Source organism: Raphanus sativus, chromosome 8 (genome assembly GCF_000801105.2).
Source record: "Raphanus sativus cultivar WK10039 chromosome 8, ASM80110v3, whole genome shotgun sequence".
Classification (NCBI taxonomy): domain Eukaryota; kingdom Viridiplantae; phylum Streptophyta; class Magnoliopsida; order Brassicales; family Brassicaceae; genus Raphanus; species Raphanus sativus.
The window spans coordinates 22,700,219-22,719,120 of NC_079518.1; the positions used below are offsets into that span (position 1 = coordinate 22,700,219).

Here is an 18,902-nt window from a genome sequence, read left to right on the forward strand (position 1 = left end):
TAGTAGAAAATTATAATACTATTTTAATTTGGCTTATGGCATCAAAAGTTTTAAAAGTTTTAAACACCGTTGTAATACACATACTGTACATATATGTCTTACCATAAGACACATACTAATCCACATGTCTTACCCTAAAAGAACGCGCACATACTAATCCGGTTAAATGACTAATTTTTCAAGAAAGTTGTATCTCTTTGCTCTGAATCTTTCTAGTCTGATTTTTTTATGCTGTCGGGTTTCCAATCGTGCAAGGTCATGACATGCGAAATCAAATCGGTGCCCTTTCTTGCCGTACCAGTGATGACAATAATCGGGTTCCTTCCTTCCAAGCTAGCCGCCCTACACCAGGATTTTCTGAAGCTGTACTTTGTTTTCTTTACTGAGCCTGCCACATAATAACATTATAACCCAAAAAAACAGAGCATAAGAGTTTAAGCTAATAAAATTCGTCATGATAGCAACATAAATGCAAACTAAAGCAAACCTTTGATGTAACCTGTTCATAGTGGTCAGTCAACTAAAGCAAAATCTGATAACTTTCTACTGGTCATAGTGATGTCACAACTTGCCTCTCTCTCTCTCTCTCTCTCTCTCTCTCTCTCTCTCTCCCACAGAGAACATTTGAAGAGTATAGAACCTGTGACTAAAAATCACCTGAACCAGAAACATAGAAAAAATTGTCTGCATTTAAAGAGTACAGAACCTGTGACTAAAAATCTAAACTTCCATGTCCTACTTCTTCATCTACATATTTACACAATGCAGTACTAATTACTGTAATTTACAGATAGAGGCACACTTCATTCAATAAATTAAGATCTGATCAATCTGAAATCCCAAAACCAAATCCTTGTCTGATTCTTGAAAACTCAGTTTGGTGATTGTGTTTCTGCCTTTTACGTTTTATTATCTGAACAATGACTTGCCTAATTGTATATATGGTCTTACCATGACCTTGATTACCAAAAGCATCCCTCACATATAACGTATTGACTATTGAAAGCTTTCCCTCACTGTGTTTAAATTTTAAACTCCTGCCCTCATTATTGTAAGACTGTTTTTGGGGGAAATTCAAGTGACACGGGAGAGTAACTCGAATCTGTGTGAAGCTCAAGCTTGAAGCCCTAAAACCATCGAATTAAGAACTAAATATTAAGCCACAACACGCAACATTTTTAGGATTTTTCTTCTAGCAAATCAAAACAGTGTTTACCTCAGACACACTGCTTTGAGTAATAGCTGCTTAAGGGAAATCCAGTTAAAAGCAGAGACGTCTTGTCGTCAGACCAAAACTCAAATGACACAGCTACCATGGAGACATCTTGCACCCAAAAAATGGAAACAACAACCGTAACCGAGAAGTATGGAAACGGCGGAGACGCAGCGGGTGTTTGGAAGATTAACAACACTGACTTGTTGTAGAAGCCGTGAATTCTGTATCTGTCCTTATCTACTAACAACAATATCTTATCTTCCTTGCTCTCTGAAAATTTTAACTGAAAACTGAGAATGAAATATTCTTTGGGATTATTCCAAATGTAATACAAATCCAGACAGAACAAAAACAAATTTAGTTATGAAATTTCGAATCCTGATTCCATTAAAACTCCATTACCTAACGTTGATGGATCCTTGCATATCACTTTGATCTCTACTCTTTGACTCTTCATCTTCACCATTTACAATTTTCACCTTTGTTCCAATCTGGATCTCCAATCCTACACACGGTCATGTCATATCTGATTTAAGATGTCGAACTTCATTCGGATCCAGCTCACGCGCGAACTTTGTCGTAGACGTCGCGATCAGAGAGATGGGAAACGGAAGTATATGATCGAAACAATATTATTATTTAGAGAAGATGAGAAGTGAAACGATCAAAAATTTATTTGTCAATGAAGCAATACTTTTTGGATGAATATTAATTAGTAGAATGACGTGGTAATACATAACACATAGCCTAATCTCATTGGCTGATTTTATTAGATGACGTGGATAGCTTTAGAGTGGAGATTATCTTCCTTTTAGTATAATATAGATTCTCCTTTTTTCCTCAACTAAAATTAAAATATAAAACTTAATATTCCAATTTTTATGAGATAAATCAATAGTTTACGAATTACGATTTTGACTAGCAAATGAATAAAATGAACAATTTTTTTTTGTTTTAAATCAATATAACTAATAAAAATAATGTGGCGATACATTTGAATATTTGTTTCTCACGAATCTTTAAAATAACACATATAATAGAATTTCAAAACAGCATCAACTAGAATTTATTAAGTAAATTGTTTCCTGATCTGGGATAATCAGGATCCTATTAGAAAGACCAAAATTTTTATTTTATTTATAGTAATAAAAGTTATGTCTCAAAGAATTAAACAAAGCGAAATTGAGGAATCCTTTTTTTTTTTTTGTCATCAAATTGAGGAATCCTATTAAACGGACGGAGTTAAATGTTTAGGACCTTTAGGCCATATGTTCTCTTAGAAATTCAAAATGTTTGTGCATGTTTCTAAAACACCTAAATAATCGATATCTGATGGATTTAATTTTCAGTGATATGGGTGTCCATATGTGAAAGTTAAAACGTATAAAGTCCGTAACTTTATACTTGATAAATTAATAAATTTGTTAAACAACATTTTATAAGATACTGGATTGATTCAAAAACTAATATAATTTGATAAAATAATAAGTTTTAGAACTTTAAAATTGTCTCTTAAAAAATTATAATAATTACTACATATATAATTTATAGAAAATAAACAATATAATATTTTCAAATTAAAATTAACATAATTTTTTATATTTTGATATTATTATTTTAAATTATATTTATATTATAAAAATACATCCTCATATATCCTCATATACCAAAATATCTAATCAAATCAAATTTTAAAGTTTAAATAATATATGAACCGTGAATACTGTTATATAAATATTTTACATTTTCTTTTTAAAATAATATTTTATAAATTAATAAAAATATAATTCCAGCTTTCTTAATTTGAAGACTTTTAATGTATAACTATTTAAATATACATAAATAGTTTGGAGTACAGTAAATGGTAAAGAAATATGATTACAGGTATTTCTGAAAACAAGTTGAAGAAGGGAAAGCTACGTTGGGAGAACTTCAATTTTCAACCAAGGATGGTCAACAAATGCACTAAATATTGTGCAATTATTTTGGCCAAACCACACACACTTACCTTCAAAATCCAAAATCATCATAGTAGAAAAAAAGACTTACAGAATAACTGTTACATTACATTTGTTCCAATTCCAAAACAAGGCACTCGTAAACAAAACACAGACAACACATAATTTTTTCTTTTAAAAACTTCATCCAAACAAAAGCCACTGACTTTGAACATCGATCGACTAATACTTAGTTAGGACTGAAAAATTTAAGCTCAAGTCCTTGCGTAACCATACTCGATATCCCACCTATGGAGAAGGCCAAGCTGAATGCAACTCCTAACCAACCCAACCCCCAATGGAAATACCAACTGAAACTGCCCTTGGCTGGTTTCTTGATCAAAACCCACATGAAGCAAGGATAAGCAAACGTGACAGGGAGCGTGAGTCCGCCGAGCAAACCCGCGAGACTAGACAGGAAAGGGAGAGCAACTCCGATGAAAAATGAGACAAAACCGAAAAAGACTCTGAAACCTGACCTGACCCAGACCGAACATGGTTTGTTGGTTCGGCTAGTGTATCCAGCCTCAAAGCTGTCGAAGGCAGGCATGGAGTATATCTGAAAGCTGCTCAGGCAGTTGAAGACTACTAAGAGAAAGGCCGTCGCTAACAAGCCTCGAGGAATGTCGTTAATGTGGAATGCATATAGAGCAGCGAGCATACCTCCAGAAGGCATCTATTAGACAAAACAAAATATACATTACTTAGCTTTGGTAATAAACCGAAAAATGAAATAAACCGGTTTTAACCGAAGAAAATATACAGAATTTAGCTTTAACTAGATTTCGATCCGCACAACCGTGCGGATAGATTGATGGTAAGGTCAAGAAAATCAAATGTTTAGAATTATAATAATAAGATTACATGTAATAAGGAATCAAATAATAATAAGGAATCAAGTGATTTTTGTTTTAATTTTAATTTTTATATTTGAATTTTTTTCTAATTGCATTTTGTTTAGTATTAATTTAATTTGATTGAATAATATCTTGAATAAATTAATATATAGTTATTTAAACTTAATATTTATCAATAGGTCATGTTGGTACCACAAAGTTTATTTATAAAGTAACTAAACTATGTTATCAGTCCAATAATTTTATAATGAAATATTGTTAAGACTATCAAACAACTCTTTATTAAGAAAATAAATTAATAGAAAACAGTTATACATGAATTCATAAATTAATATATAATATATTAATATATAATAATATTTCATAACTAATTTCGAAATTAGTGAAAATATTTACATATAATCTTTAAAAATTAAGAGTTTGTTAAAATCTTTTAAAAGATTTTCTAGAAATTTTAAAATATATATTTATATTTAAAATGAAAAGATATCAAAAGATATTATGATTTTTTTTTTTTTTTTTTTTTTGACGGCAAACGGCTATTCTATTACTCAAACTTGAGGTGGTCTGGGTAACCAGACCGGAATAGAACAACCAATAAAATGTAACTTCCTATGGAAGGATCTAGCTGTTTTAGCTAAAAAGTCTGAAATCTGATTACGCACATTTAATAAAAATTAAAAGATGGTCCAAACTAAAAAAATCACACATGAAAGAAGTCATGACTGTTTTAATATATAAGATAAGAAGACAGAAACCTAAACCAACTATTTAGTAAATAAAACTTACGAGGTTCCCATAAGCCCAAAAGCCTCCAATGGAGATTGGAAAGATGCAGAGAGCAATGAAGAAGTAAGCAACTTTGGCTCCTCTCCACATCGGTACATGAGCTGGATGCTTAAACGTAGATGGCATCGTCGACTGCAAAATTTTCAACACTCAGTCTACAAAAAGTCCAGTATGGCATTAAATATTTTAACAGAAACATTTTGCATTTTCTTTACCTGAATTTCAAGAACCAAGTTGTGACCTCTGAAGGCAAAAGCTACAATGCCAAGAGCATTCAAGACAGAGAAAAGCGAACCAGAAACCGAAGGCATAGAAAGCGGCTCGTAAGAGATTGTAGCTGGTCTTGGTTGGGTCACAGAGAGAACCCAAACCATTGTAGAGTAAGTTATCGCAGTAACTGCTCCTATCAAGGAAAGTCCCGCAATAGAATTGAGGTTCGGAAGCTGAGACAGAACGACGCATAGACAAGTAAACACCAGATACCATTCGACCGTAGTTAACGGGTTCGAGGTGCATAACGGACCACAAACTATCTGAAAGAAGAGTTTCATTGTCTCTCCACCGATCAGAATCAGAGCTGTCGCCGTTCCTGCTGATAAGTAAACCGTAGGAAACAACGCAAGCCAAACTCCCAATCTTTCTCCTGTTTCGAATTAAAAAAAGTTCAACATTTTAGTAATAGTGAGACACAAAGGGTACTATTGAATAAAATGTTCAATTACCAAATGCAGCTTGTGCAAGCTCGACATATCGATTGTAACGTTTCCCTGGGACTGCTTCGTGTAACTGAACTAGAATCCACAGTGTATAGAGTTGCCAACAGTAAGCTACTGTCAATGACAGTATCCCCCAACTCCTACACAACAATAGTTCACATAAAGCTTATTCTTAACTTAAAAAAAATCTTAATTCATAAATATTGATCCACCACTACTAAGCCAACTGAAGTAACCAAATACTCAAACCCAAGTTATAAAATGATTCAAATGTTTGTACTTGCACTTTTTTCATATTAAGAACTATTTTATTATACAAGAATAAAGGGAGAATATATAAATAGATTAAATAAATAAATGTATATATTTGCTGGAACTCAACAAGAAACAAAATAGACGATAAAGATGGCTCTGTCTAAATCCAAACTAAATCCAAAAGTATGTCGAGAGTGGCCACATGTGTAATGATGGAAGCATGGAAAATTAAAAGAGAATCTCAAAAAAATATCTACTAGAAAGATTGAATTATTTCGAAAGTTGAAAAGTAAAATAGTACATATATTATTATCTCTGATGTTTTTTAATTTTTTTTTCATAAGTGGATCTGAACAGTATATGGTTTGAACACAACATCAAGAAAAATCGAAAAACACAAGAAAAAGATTATTGGGAATAGAAAAAGAAAAGGGTAAAACGCAAACGCACCAGCCAAGAAACGCAAACGCGACGGGAAGAACGAGGGCTTGAAACCCAACACCGGCGTTGAGGTTATGAAACGCAGCGTAGTGAGCATTTCCGTTGCGAGACTCGGTGATAGGAAGCCAAGCGTCTTGTGGGTTGAGCTTGGTGAGGTGACCCATTTCTTCGAGATAACCTTTCATGTTGACAAGAACGCGTTTCATAGGCGTCCCAATAGGACTCAAGAACCTTGGCGATATGAAAGAGGTAGGAGTCCATGCCGCCGACGACGGCTTGGTGGCGGGACGAGGCGATCTTTGACCGGATGGAGTTAGAATCTCCGGAGTGGAGACTCGCGGCGTTGCTGGTATTGATATTAACTCTGTCTCGGGTCTCTCGTCCATTTAGATTTAGCCGCTCTCTCTCTTTCTATTATCAGAGCAGGTGACGTTAGATTGCTTTTTCTCACTATCACACTCTCTCTCAATCTGTTTTTCTAGCATACATAGGGGTTGGGGATATTATTGCGACTTGCGAGGTCTTTGTCTTTTTTTTTTCTTCAGGATTCCGACAAAACAAGAAAAAATTAGGACTACTTTATTGGTATCAGTTCTTTTTATTTAATTACGATATATAACAGATAAACTAACAAAAAGTTAACAGCAAATAACAATATAGGCTCATAATCAAGAAAATATGGCATGTTACAAGCTTGTTGTTCAAAAAAGTACTTAACTAGTTTTTTTGGGGTCTAATATCCTTAGCTAGTTACTACTAACGGTATGGCACGTTTCATGTTGTGCAAAATTAACTTGCAAATCATAACGTTAGTGATTGTAGATATTTCTGATGGGAAACAACAGAGTGTATACTTAGCAAAAAAAAACAACAGAGTGTATATCATAGAAAAAGAAGGTCCCTCTACATTTTCTCACGAGTTTTCAAATTAAAACAGTCCAAGAACAAATCATCTTTAGACTCATGTCTAGAGTCTTAACCTCTTTAGCAGTCAAGGAGGAGGGTGTCAGCTGACCCCATGACTTAAAAAAAATGATTACATGTTAAGCTTAATATGTATAGCAAAATGGAAAATTTGGTTAATGATTGAACAATTGACCCCCTTGTTCAAGATTCAAATCCTAACCTTGCACCCTGTCAGTGTTTAATAATTATTTTTTTCACTTAATTGCTTAATTGTTTACTTTTTATATGTTATGCACACTTTTTAAAAGAATATACCTTCTATGTATAAACTGTTACAATTTTATTTTGATTCTATTTCTCTGAAAAATTGTTTTGATTACAATTTTAATATATATATATATATATATATATATATATATATATATATATATATATATGTATTCTTTTAAACTGAACCGAAACGAAACTGAAACTAAACTACAAATTAACATAAATAAATATTTTTTTTAAATATATCATACTAATTTTTCACTCATATTTTAATTGAGACTTTATATACTATGCAAAAGAATTAGAAGTTATAACATATATAATTTTTATAGGAAATAACTATTGTTTGTAGGGTGTATAATACTAGTAACATTATTTTAGGTTCTAATTTTTATTAAAGACAAAAGCTACTAAAATTAATTTAATATTTGAATATAAACAATTTTATTAGCATTAATCACAGTAAGAAATATTTTTAGCTCCGCCACTGCTAGATAGTATTAAGTTTCATGCTTGCTTCGAGCAGTTTCAGGCTTACTTCAAACAGGTACTTTGGTAAATTTTTGTTTTATATAATGCCAGTAAATGTTGCACAAAAAAAATGCCAGTAAATTTGAAACATTTTAGAGAAAAACTCTGAAATATTATAAAATATATCTAGTTACAATTTATAATAAAATAATAGCTGTCTAAAATAATAATATTAATACTTTGGTTTTGAATTATAATATACATTTTTTATTAGAAAAAATCCAAAATCAAGATACGAGAATAGATAACATATACTCTTTTTGTTCCAACAAGATCTATGTTTTTGACAAAAAATCTTTTGAAAAAGATACTTTTTATTATTTAATGTATTATTAATAATAAATTGTAATCTTTATTGTGCATTGAAATTCTATTAGTTAAAAGTTATAAGGAATAATTAGTTATAAAAAGTAATGCATTGATAATCAAATATTCATATATTTTTTAATATGTGTAAAATTCTAAAATATACTACTACATCTTTTTGAAAGAGATGAATTACAATACAAGCTCATCGTTCAAAGCTTTTCTGGTATTAATTTTATGTTTGCAGTGGTTATTTTTCAACTTTCAAAGGCGAAGTGATTTAAAAGGAGTAACCGAAAAGAGATTTTTGGGTTGCATTTTTCTCTTTTGAAGACAAAGATTTCTCTAGCTATTTTCTTTTTAGTTAGACTTTCTCTTTATTTGGTCGTGGTCAGGGGCGGATGGACGTAGAGACCTACGGGTCTCATGTCCCCATCTTTTTTTTTTGTGTTTTCCTTTACTATTTACAGTAATTTTTTGTGTAATGCTTTCACTGCAGTGACCCTGGATCATCACTGTAGTGCAGGCTTCACGACACGTGACGGCCTACGAGTGGTCCGTTTAATTATTATTTTTTTTTAAAAGTCAAACAAAAAAAAATTAAAATACTGAAAAAGAGGGATTTCATAGAGTTTCATTGATGGGGATATTCTTATATCATCTTGATATTTTATGGGAGGAGTTGAGAAAGTGATTTAGTTCAGCTTTTTGATTGCCAAGAATATTAGGCTCTTCCATGATCCATCGATCAACTAGTATCAGATCTTAGCAATGTTTGTAAATTCGACCGAACACTAAGCCAGACCATTTTACGGTTCACCAGGTTATTGAGTAAAATCGTAGATTAATTAATTAATTAATTAATTTTAATATATCATTTATATATTAGCTATTAAAAGTATAAGAAAATTCACCTTATAAAAATATAGAAAATAATTAAATTTGGTCTCCTTTTTAATTTTCATCACATATAAAATATTTTAAAATAGTTTAAATTCTTTATTTTTTTTTGTAAAAAATTAAGATTTAGGACATATATTAAAACATAGAAAGACTTAAATATCATAAGTTTTAGATATCGAAATTAAATTTTAATTAAAATAAACAAAAAGTAAACATTAAGATTGTAATAGATTTTCGATAACAAAAATAAATTAAAACTAAATCTAGTTAACTAATTTGGTTTCGACAATAAAATTCTATAAAAATCTAATTATCACAATAAATAGTTTACACGATATTACATATGATTTTACAAACTTTAACAAGATCAACGAATTTGATTCACAGCAAAATAAAATTCTTGTTTTAAATCAAGAAAGTGAGATAAACACATGTGATTTACGAAAAGAATAAAAACACAGTTTATATGATAGAACTTAGGCCATCCGCAACGGAGGCTTATGATGAGTCCTTTAACACATAACTAGATTTGTACCCGTGCATCCGCACGGGTATTAATTTTCAGTTTTACTTTTTATTTATTTATACTAAATGATGTATTTATACTATTTGATCGTTTTACATTGACTAAGTTAGGGGGTAGGTATTTGGGTACCCACTCGAATTCGGTTAAAATCTATTAGGGTTTGAGATTTTCGAGTTTAAAGATTCCAACTATATTCGGGTATTTATAAATTTTGGTTCCGGTTCGATCCAGATCTTTGCGGATTCGAATAAAAGTGTAGAAAATATTTTGATTTTTATTTAAAAGTGAAAACTGAACACTTATTTTTGTTTGGTGTGTTAACTTACATATTTTTAGAGAATATACCTTTCATATAAAAAGTTATACGAATTTTTGGAAATTGTATGTGTAAGGTTTATAAAAGGTATTTAAGTTATTTTCATTTCTTATTACTCCTATCAATTAATGTATTTTTTTGTCAACCTATCAACTAATGTATATTATAGTGTGTTTGTGAAGAATACTAAAATGCATTAAAATATTCATATATTTTTATATTAGTATAATAATATTTTGATTTATGATTTTATTAGATTTTCTTGTGCGAACAAAAAGATTTGGAGCCTTTTACATTTATAGTAGAATTAAACTTCAGAAAACCAAAAATTAAACATTAACCATGTTATAAATATTTTTAGGAAGTAGAATATTGTTAAAAGATTGCAATCTTTAATTCCCTTGTTATACAACAACAATATCATAGATATTAGGAATGTTTTGTGGAAGTAATGAATATGGTAATTTTTCTATTATTTAAACCAAACTTTACTTTAGGTTGTTTATACTTAACAAAATATATTTAAAAAATCTATGCATTAACACGCCTAAAACATATGATATAATACCTATAGTTTAAACGTGAAGTCAGTCCACCTCTAAATTGACATGGTTAAAAAGATAAATCTAAACACACAAACCAAACACCAATTCCATAGAACATTAACACAATAGATAAAAAGCTCGACTAACCATTAATATATTATTTATTTTTTTCACACAAATTTTTGGTATAAGAAAAATAACCAACAGTGCTATTACTTTATTTTACATTACATATGCAATAAACTTCAAGCCATAGTTATTTACAGAGAGTATGATCAAATCATAGTGAAGATAACATATTGTGAATTTATGATTCTATTCCAAGTTTATTTGAAGTACTTCAAATGGTACGATAAATGATTTGAAGTTTGACATCATTTCGAGAATTTCAATGTATATGCAGTAGAAGACAAAAAAGATTTACTAAAAACTTTAATGAGGAATAAACGAATCGGTTTAGTTTCCAATTAAAAAAGAGACGTCATTTAAGTTAGGTTGTTGTTTAGGAAATATTCAAAATCACAGTTTTTAAACCAGTGGCATAGAATAGTAATTATTTAGAAAAACTCAGGGTTAATTCTAATTTGTACTTCAGTTTTAATAGATTAGATTCTTAGCAAATATGAATAGAATAATAATAGAATATTTGCATTTAATACCTACAATTTTTACCATATTTGCACTCTTTACCTTATTTTTTCACAAATTTTTTTCCTCCTGCATCACTTTTTCCCTCTAATATTTAGGTATTTTATTAATTACTATATTCTTCTTATATTTTAAGCCAATTCACCCATAAACAAACAAGCTAAGGAGCAATCCTAAGTTAAGGATTAAAATGAATTGATCCTTGTTTGTTGGAGACGGATCTAACATCCCTCCACAAGGCCCATCGAACAACAGCTTTCGGCCCATCAACATCGAGACCTATCTTTTGAGATTGGTTCGATTGATTAAATCGATCGATTAGACCAGATGACCGATCGATCGGTTAGACTTACTTTGGCTCAATACGCCATCGTTTGGTCGCGAAGCCCATCGAACATGGATTCAGGCCCAAAGTCTCTAGGGCGAACGAGTCCTAGGGCAAACGAAGTGCAGAGGAACGAGAACTATAAAAGGAGGTCGAAGGAGAAAGAGAAAGGGATCCGAAATACACTTTAGAGCACTGACGGCAAGATTAGGGTTTACCAACCAATCGATCTACCTTGTGTTCTTGCCGGCGCTTTTAGCAAAGCTCCGGCCTTTTCTTTCTTTCGTTTCACCTCCTTGTAGTCCGTTCGAACTCATTCACTAATCAATAAAACGTCTTCGTAAGACCCACAAAACCGAATCTTCTTTACTTTCAGTCGATCAACAAACTCGGATTCAACAGTTGGCGCCCACCGTGGTTCCTTACAAAGGAACGTTTGCAAGGTTAGTATGAGCTCTGAAAACACACCCATGGCGTTAGGGTTTAGGCGCCGTCCGTTCCCGAGATGCTGCAGGCCATCATGGCACGCTTCGTTCAACAAGAGGAAACAAACAAAGCTACGAACGAACGTCTCGCTGCACTCGCCGCCGCTTTCGGAACCCTAGATGGCGAAGGTAACGAAGCAGAAACCGCCAGACGACGGTTGTTCGCCACCACGAACCCTAACCCTAACCCTGATGAACCAACCGACGACGCACTTCCGACGCACGTCGACACCACGCAACCGACTGACGGCTCCGACTCTCTTACAAGCCGTCAGATCGCCGACTTGCAACTCTCCTTAAGGGATATCCACTCCAAGATCCACCACGTCAAGACGTCGGCTCCAGAGATCGAACGCGTTCTCGCCTCCACCCAGCGGAACCCTTTCACCAAGCGAATAACAAACGTCAAAATCAAGAAGGCGGAAAAGCTTCGCATCCCCCCGTACACCGGTGTCACAGATCCCACCGATCACATGACAGCTTTTAACATAGCTATGGGTCGGAACCATTTCTCTGACGAAGAGAGAGACGCTGGTCTCTGCCAACTTTTTGTCGAGAGTCTGTCCGGACCGGCCCTCAGCTGGTTCTCCCACCTGAAGGAGCATTCGATCGACAGTTTTCACGATCTATCCGCGTCTTTCCTCAAGAACTATATCATGTGGACGCGTCAAGGCACATCGATGGCTGATTTGTGGAAACTATCTCAATCGTCAACCGACAGCCTCAAGGATTTCATGGAGAAGTTCAAAGAAGTACTGTCCAAAGTTCCCGTACCGGATCAAACAGCCGTCGAAGCCCTAACAGACTCCCTATGGATCAACTCCAGGTTCAGGGACTACCTCTACGAGCATCCAGATATCACCATCGAAGACGCCCTGCACAACTCAAAAAACTTCATCAGGTTAGAGGAAGACAAACGAGCTTTCAGCGCCAAGCAGCAAGCTCTGAAGCAAGCAGTGGCCAAGACGACGGATGCCCACGAACCGCGACAGCACGCACCCTACAACAAAAACGACAGGAGAAAGGGGATCATTTCTGCAGTCGGAGAGAGCGACCAATCGGGCACACCGGCCGCTGTACGGGAACCAGGATGGAATGTATGGGAGCGTGACACCGAAAACAAAACGCAACAGCCTCGAAGTTCCTCCTCCGCCAATCCGAAGAGCTCTTCCGTCAGAGATTTGAGCAAGTACTGCGAATATCATGAAATGAAAGGTCATGATACTAAGGAGTGCAGGCATCTCTATGAGGCCTGGCTTGCATCTACCAGCGAAAGTCGCGCGAAGCCCGATCCCTCCAAGCAGAAGACAGCAAAAAACAACAAGAGCTGGAGTAAAAGCAGGGACAAAAAGAAAAAGTCCCAAGGGAAGAAGGCAGAGGATTCTTCCCCGAACGATGACGCCGACGAATCGCAACAAGACGATGACTCTACTTCCGACGAAGATAAACCGAAATCTCGCCGGAAGATCTTCACGATCCGACCGACGCCGTCCCCAACTCCTTCCACGACGGATATACCGAAACCAGACCTGCGACATTCGCTCACTCCGAGAACGGTCCAACCGATCGACAGCCTCGCATCCACCGATAGTACTTTTATGGAAATCGACGCTGAAGGAAAGCGAGGTGACGATTCGGCGAGGAAGCTCAATGCATCCGACGCTCGGCACGTGCTGAATTCCAAGCGAAAGGAGCACCTTTTTCGCCAAGACAAACTGAAGAGGTCGAGCGGTCAGTTCGACGAAGGAGAAACGATCGATCTCCGCGCCAAGCTTAACTCGAAGTTCTCAGACCTTCGCGAAAAACTCAAGCGGAACAAGACTGATCGTTCCACAACCGAACCAGAGCCAGTCATCTCGTATCAACACAAACCTCACGATTTGCGCACTCGGCTCAATTCTCTCCGGGCCGAACGAACGGTGACACCATCGATGGAGCTTCACGAGCAATCGCATCGATTGAACGTTATCATAGGAGGGTCCCCTCCCTGCAATGAGTCCGTCCGATCGGTGAAAGAATTTCGTCGGAAGGCAATCACCGCCAAACGCTGGCCCGCCACCCCAGAGACTAGCCCCCAAATTACTTTTTCAGCCGAAGATACCGTGGGCATCCATATGCCTCACAATGATTCACTCTTCATCGACATCGGAATCAGCGACTGCACTGTAACCAAAGTCTTGATAGATACTGGCAGTTCAGTCGATCTCATCTTCAAGAGCACGCTTGTCAAAATGGGAGTGAGCCTCAACGAAATGAAGCCTTCAGCGCGAACACTAACGGGATTTAACGGATCGTCCGAGACTATGCTTGGAACTATACGCCTGCGCGTATACGCTGAAGGCGTTGCAAGAAATGTCAAGTTCTCAGTCATTGACGTTCGCGCTCCTTATAACGCTATCCTTGGCACGCCCTGGCTCCATTCCATGAAAGCCATTCCTTCTACTTATCACCAGTGCATCAAATTTCCCGGTAACGATGGACGAATTATCACCCTTCGTGGCGATCAAGCAGCGGCTCGTGACCTACTCGTCGCCGACGTGAAACATCAGAAGGCGACTTCTCACGTTAACACAGTCGCAAAACCAATCCAGAAGATCTATCCCTTGAGGGACGAAATTCTCGAGATAGTCATCGACGATACTGACAAAGCCAAAACCGTCCACATTGGAGCCTACCTTCCCGACGAGATGAAAGACAAGCTCATCTCATTTCTCAAAGATAACGTCTCCACCTTTGCTTGGTCAACAGCCGACATGAAAGGGATCGACCCTACCATCACGACGCACGAGCTCAACGTCGATCCCACTTTCAAACCGATTCGTCAAAAGAGGCGCAAACTCGGACCCGACCGATCGAAAGCCGTTAATGAAGAAGTCGAGCGATTGTTATGGGCAGGATCGATCACCGAAGTGAAATATCCCGAATGGCTGGCAAATCCAGTCGTCGTCAAGAAAAAGAATGGCAAATGGAGGGTCTGCGTCGATTTCACTGACCTGAACAAAGCTTGTCCGAAAGACAGCTTCCCTCTCCCTCACATCGATCGCCTCGTCGAATCAACATCTGGAAACGAGTTGTTGACATTTATGGATGCGTTCTCTGGTTATAACCAGATAATGATGCATCCAGATGATCGAGAGAAGACGGCCTTCATCACTGACCGCGGTATATATTGCTACAAGGTAATGCCATTCGGCCTGAAGAATGCTGGTGCGACATATCAGCGTCTCGTCAACAGGATGTTTGCCGATCGTTTGGGAGTCACAATGGAGGTCTACATTGATGACATGTTGGTCAAATCACCGAAGGCAGCCGATCATATCGATCACCTCAAAGACTGTTTCCTCATCTTGAACGAGTACGGTATGAAACTCAACCCAGCGAAGTGCACCTTCGGAGTCACGTCCGGCGAATTCTTAGGTTACATAGTCACTCAAAGGGGAATCGAAGCAAACCCAAAGCAGATATCCGCCATCCTTGATCTCCCCAGTCCCAAGAACAGCCGTGAGGTGCAACGATTGACCGGTCGCATTGCAGCACTCAACCGGTTTATCTCCCGATCAACCGATAAGTGCCTTCCGTTTTACGATCTGCTGCGCGGCAACAAGAAATTCATCTGGGACGAGCGTTGTGAGGAAGCGTTCGATCAGCTCAAGCGCTATCTCACAACACCACCGGTACTAGCAAAGCCAGATAAAGGTGACACGCTATACCTTTACATCGCAGTATCCAACGCGGCCGTTAGTAGCGTACTCGTCAAAGAAGATCGGGGGAAGCAACGACCGATATTCTATATCAGCCAACGCATGACCGACGCCAAAACACGTTATTCGACGCTCGAAAAAATGGCATTCGCTGTCAGAACTTCAGCACGCAAGTTGAGGCCATACTTCCAGTCTCATTCGATCGTCGTCCTCACCAACTTCCCGCTACGAACCATCATGCAGAATGCCAACCACTCTGGCAGACTCTCGAAGTGGGCTATTGAACTCAGCGAATACGATGTTACGTTCCAAAACAGACCAGCCGCCAAATCACAAGTTCTAGCCGATTTCCTCATCGAGTTAACACCTGAACTTGAGCAAGACCTCAAGCTACCGAGCGACGACTGGATCTTGCATGTCGACGGATCGTCTTCCATCAAAGGCTCCGGGGTTGGCGTCCATCTCCAATCTCCAACCGGAGAACTGCTCCGGCAATCTTTCCGACTCGGCTTCAAAGCATCCAACAATGAAGCTGAGTACGAAGCTCTCATCGCCGGTCTACGTTTAGCACGAGCTGTCCAAGCGAAACGCATTCATGCGTACTGTGACTCTCAGTTGGTCGCGAATCAGTTTAGTGGCGACTACGACGCCAAGAACGAACGAATGGACGCTTACCTCAAAGTCGTCCAAGACCTCACCAGGGAGTTCGAGTCTTTCAAACTTACGAAAATTCCCCGTGGTGAAAACGTTTGCGCAGACGCGCTAGCAGCGCTCGGAAGCAGCCCAGCTGATCAAGTCAAGCGGACTATACCGATCCAACACATCGACAAACCAAGCATCACATTATCTCATGACGCGGACGAACATGTAGCAGCGATCGATGCACCAACCGCCATGGATACCAGTGAGTCGATCGATCAACCTGATGATTCACCTCCTGACTGGCGAATCCCATTCATTCGATATCTATCCAACGGAGAGGTCCCGGAAAACAAGTGGGAAGCCCGCCGTTTGAAAGCTAAGTGTGCGAACTACGTTCTCATTGACGGGCGGTTACATCGATGGACTTCCGCCAAAGTTCTTCTCACATGTCTTAATACAGAGGAGGCAGCATTGGCGATGGCAGAAACTCACGAAGGAGGAGCTGGAAACCATTCAGGCGGCCGTTCTTTAGCTCTTAAAGTCAAGAAAGATGGATTCTACTGGCCGACAATGATCGCCGACTGCGACAATTACGCACGTCGGTGTGATAAGTGCCAACGACACGCATCAGACATACACTGTCCGACCGAACTGCTGCAAACCTCTACAGCTCCATACCCGTTCATGCGTTGGGCGATGGATCTTGTCGGACCGATGCCAAGCTCCAGACAACGAAAATACATCCTAATCATGACGGATTATTTCACCAAGTGGGTAGAAGCGAAGGCGCTCGTCAACATCACCGATAAAGAAGTGCAAAACTTCGTGTGGAAGAACATCATCTGTCGGCATGGTCTTCCCTACGAAATCGTCACCGACAACGGTTCTCAGTTCATCTCAGGAGACTTTCGTGGCTTTTTGGAACGATGGGGGATTCGCTTGAACACATCAACGCCCAGAAATCCACAAAGCAACGGCCAAGCAGAAGCCACCAACAAGACGATCATCGCGGGAATTAAGAAACGCCTCGATCTCAAGAAGGGACACTGGGCGGACGAGCTCGATGGAGTACTCTGGTCGCATCGAACGACTCCGCGACGGGCGACCGGTCAAACGCCATTCTCTCTAGCTTATGGAGTGAAGCAATGGCTCCAGCTGAAGTCAACGTGACGAGCTTGCGGCGGGCGAAGATGCCACAAAACGCAGAACTCAACAAAGGGATGCTGCTCGATGCTTTGGACGCGATCGAAGAACGACGGGACCAAGCACTTCTCCGAATCCAGAATTACCAACACCTCGCCGAGTCCTACTACAACAGGAAGGTTCGTGCCAGACCATTGGAACTTGATGACTTGGTTTTGCGCAAAGTGTTCGAGAACACAAAAGAACGAGGCGCCGGCAAGCTGGGAACGAACTGGGAAGGCCCATACAAGATAGTCAAAATCGTCAAACCGGGGGTATACCGATTGGAACTTCCGCCGGAGAGCAAGTACCGAGAGCTTGGAACGCTTCCAACCTCAAGAAATATTACGTCTAAGTTCCTTCCGTCACAAAAAAAAAAAAAAAAAAAAAAAACATAAAAAAAAAAAAACAAAAAAAAAAAAAAAAGGAAAAAAAGAAAAATAACTGAGCGAATGATCTCACCATCACTTTCGCTCAAAACCGAATGGATGGCACCACGTCACTTCCATTCAGTTTCCGGCAGATGATACCACATCACTTCTGCCAAAACCCCGAATTAGCTTGCTCACGTCACTTTTGCCTCAATTGTGGCAGATGACTAAAGCACTCATTCGGACAAATCGAACTACGATCGGCTTGATCCCTCCATGAGGGTACGTAGGCAGCCTAACAAAAGGGTGCAGCCACAATCCCAACCAAAAACACACATGGATCAGGAAAAACAAGGTGGAACTCTCTTGCGGCACCGTACGACCGCACGTATACTACTTTCGCAATGCCGAATAACTACGCATCGTATAGCCCGAACAAACCTTGGTTCCAGAGCGAATGATCTCACATTCACTTTCGCTCAACACCGAATGGATGACACCACGTCACTTCCATTCAGTTTCCGGCAGATGATACCACAGCACTTCTGCCACAGCCCCGAATGAGCCTGCTCCCGTCACTTTTGCTTCAACAATAGTAGGTGACTAAAGCACTCATTCGCGCAATGATCCGCAATCCATCCGATCACAAACGTCCAGTCATCGTCACGCGATTGCTCCCCAAAATCAAACAAGTCACACGATCACTCGTGTAGGTAACGGACTGTCGTGCTGGGAAAGCTCTCCTGAGATAGAACCAAGATGTTGATGGCACGACGTATCGGGTCTTCCGCTGGTCTTAACGATCGATCGGTCGCTAAGCCGCACATCTCGCATGATTCGCGAAGTCAGTCAAACGCAAGAAAACTAAGGAGCAATCTACTAAGGTTGCGACAAGCTTCTCAGGAAACAAACCAAGAGTCTTAAGAATACAACAGAATCCGAACGTCCAGCCAACAGCCTTAACGGCCGGGCAG

At 38.3% G+C, this 18,902-nt stretch overlaps 1 protein-coding gene and 1 long non-coding RNA gene across 6 annotated transcripts; both read right to left on the bottom strand.

Moving 5' to 3' along the window:
- LOC108836417 (uncharacterized) lies at window positions 1-1,903 on the bottom strand. Of its 5 annotated transcripts, none has more exons than XR_008938107.1 (4): window positions 1,619-1,903; window positions 1,217-1,486; window positions 488-1,127; window positions 1-388 (listed from the first exon to the last, which is right to left on the bottom strand). It is a non-coding gene; the product is annotated as an uncharacterized LOC108836417 (long non-coding RNA). The 5 variants fall into 5 exon arrangements; XR_001947137.2 differs by having other exon boundaries at window positions 500-1,127; window positions 1,619-1,902; XR_008938109.1 differs by having other exon boundaries at window positions 1-657; window positions 952-1,127; window positions 1,619-1,897.
- Window positions 1,904-3,220: 1,317 nt separating this feature from the next.
- On the bottom strand, window positions 3,221-6,817 carry LOC130498442 (lysine histidine transporter-like 8). Its single transcript, XM_056991804.1, has 5 exons — window positions 6,281-6,817; window positions 5,582-5,715; window positions 5,075-5,502; window positions 4,860-4,991; window positions 3,221-3,889 (listed from the first exon to the last, which is right to left on the bottom strand). The coding sequence occupies exons 1-5, from the start codon at window positions 6,655-6,657 to the stop codon at window positions 3,404-3,406; spliced, it is 1,557 nt and encodes a 518-aa protein (XP_056847784.1). The 5' UTR covers window positions 6,658-6,817; the 3' UTR covers window positions 3,221-3,403.
- Window positions 6,818-18,902: the final 12,085 nt, after the last annotated feature.

Excerpts from the sequence above, each read along its gene's own strand:
- LOC130498442 (XM_056991804.1), bottom strand. The coding sequence starts at position 6,657 with ATGGACGAGAGACCCGAGACAGAGTTAATATCAATACCAGCAACGCCG. Across the intron at positions 5,503-5,581 it reads GCTTGCACAAGCTGCATTTG|GAGAAAGATTGGGAGTTTGG; the intron begins GTAATTGAACAT and ends AATTCGAAACAG. Across the intron at positions 4,992-5,074 it reads ACTTGGTTCTTGAAATTCAG|TCGACGATGCCATCTACGTT; the intron begins GTAAAGAAAATG and ends AAAATTTTGCAG.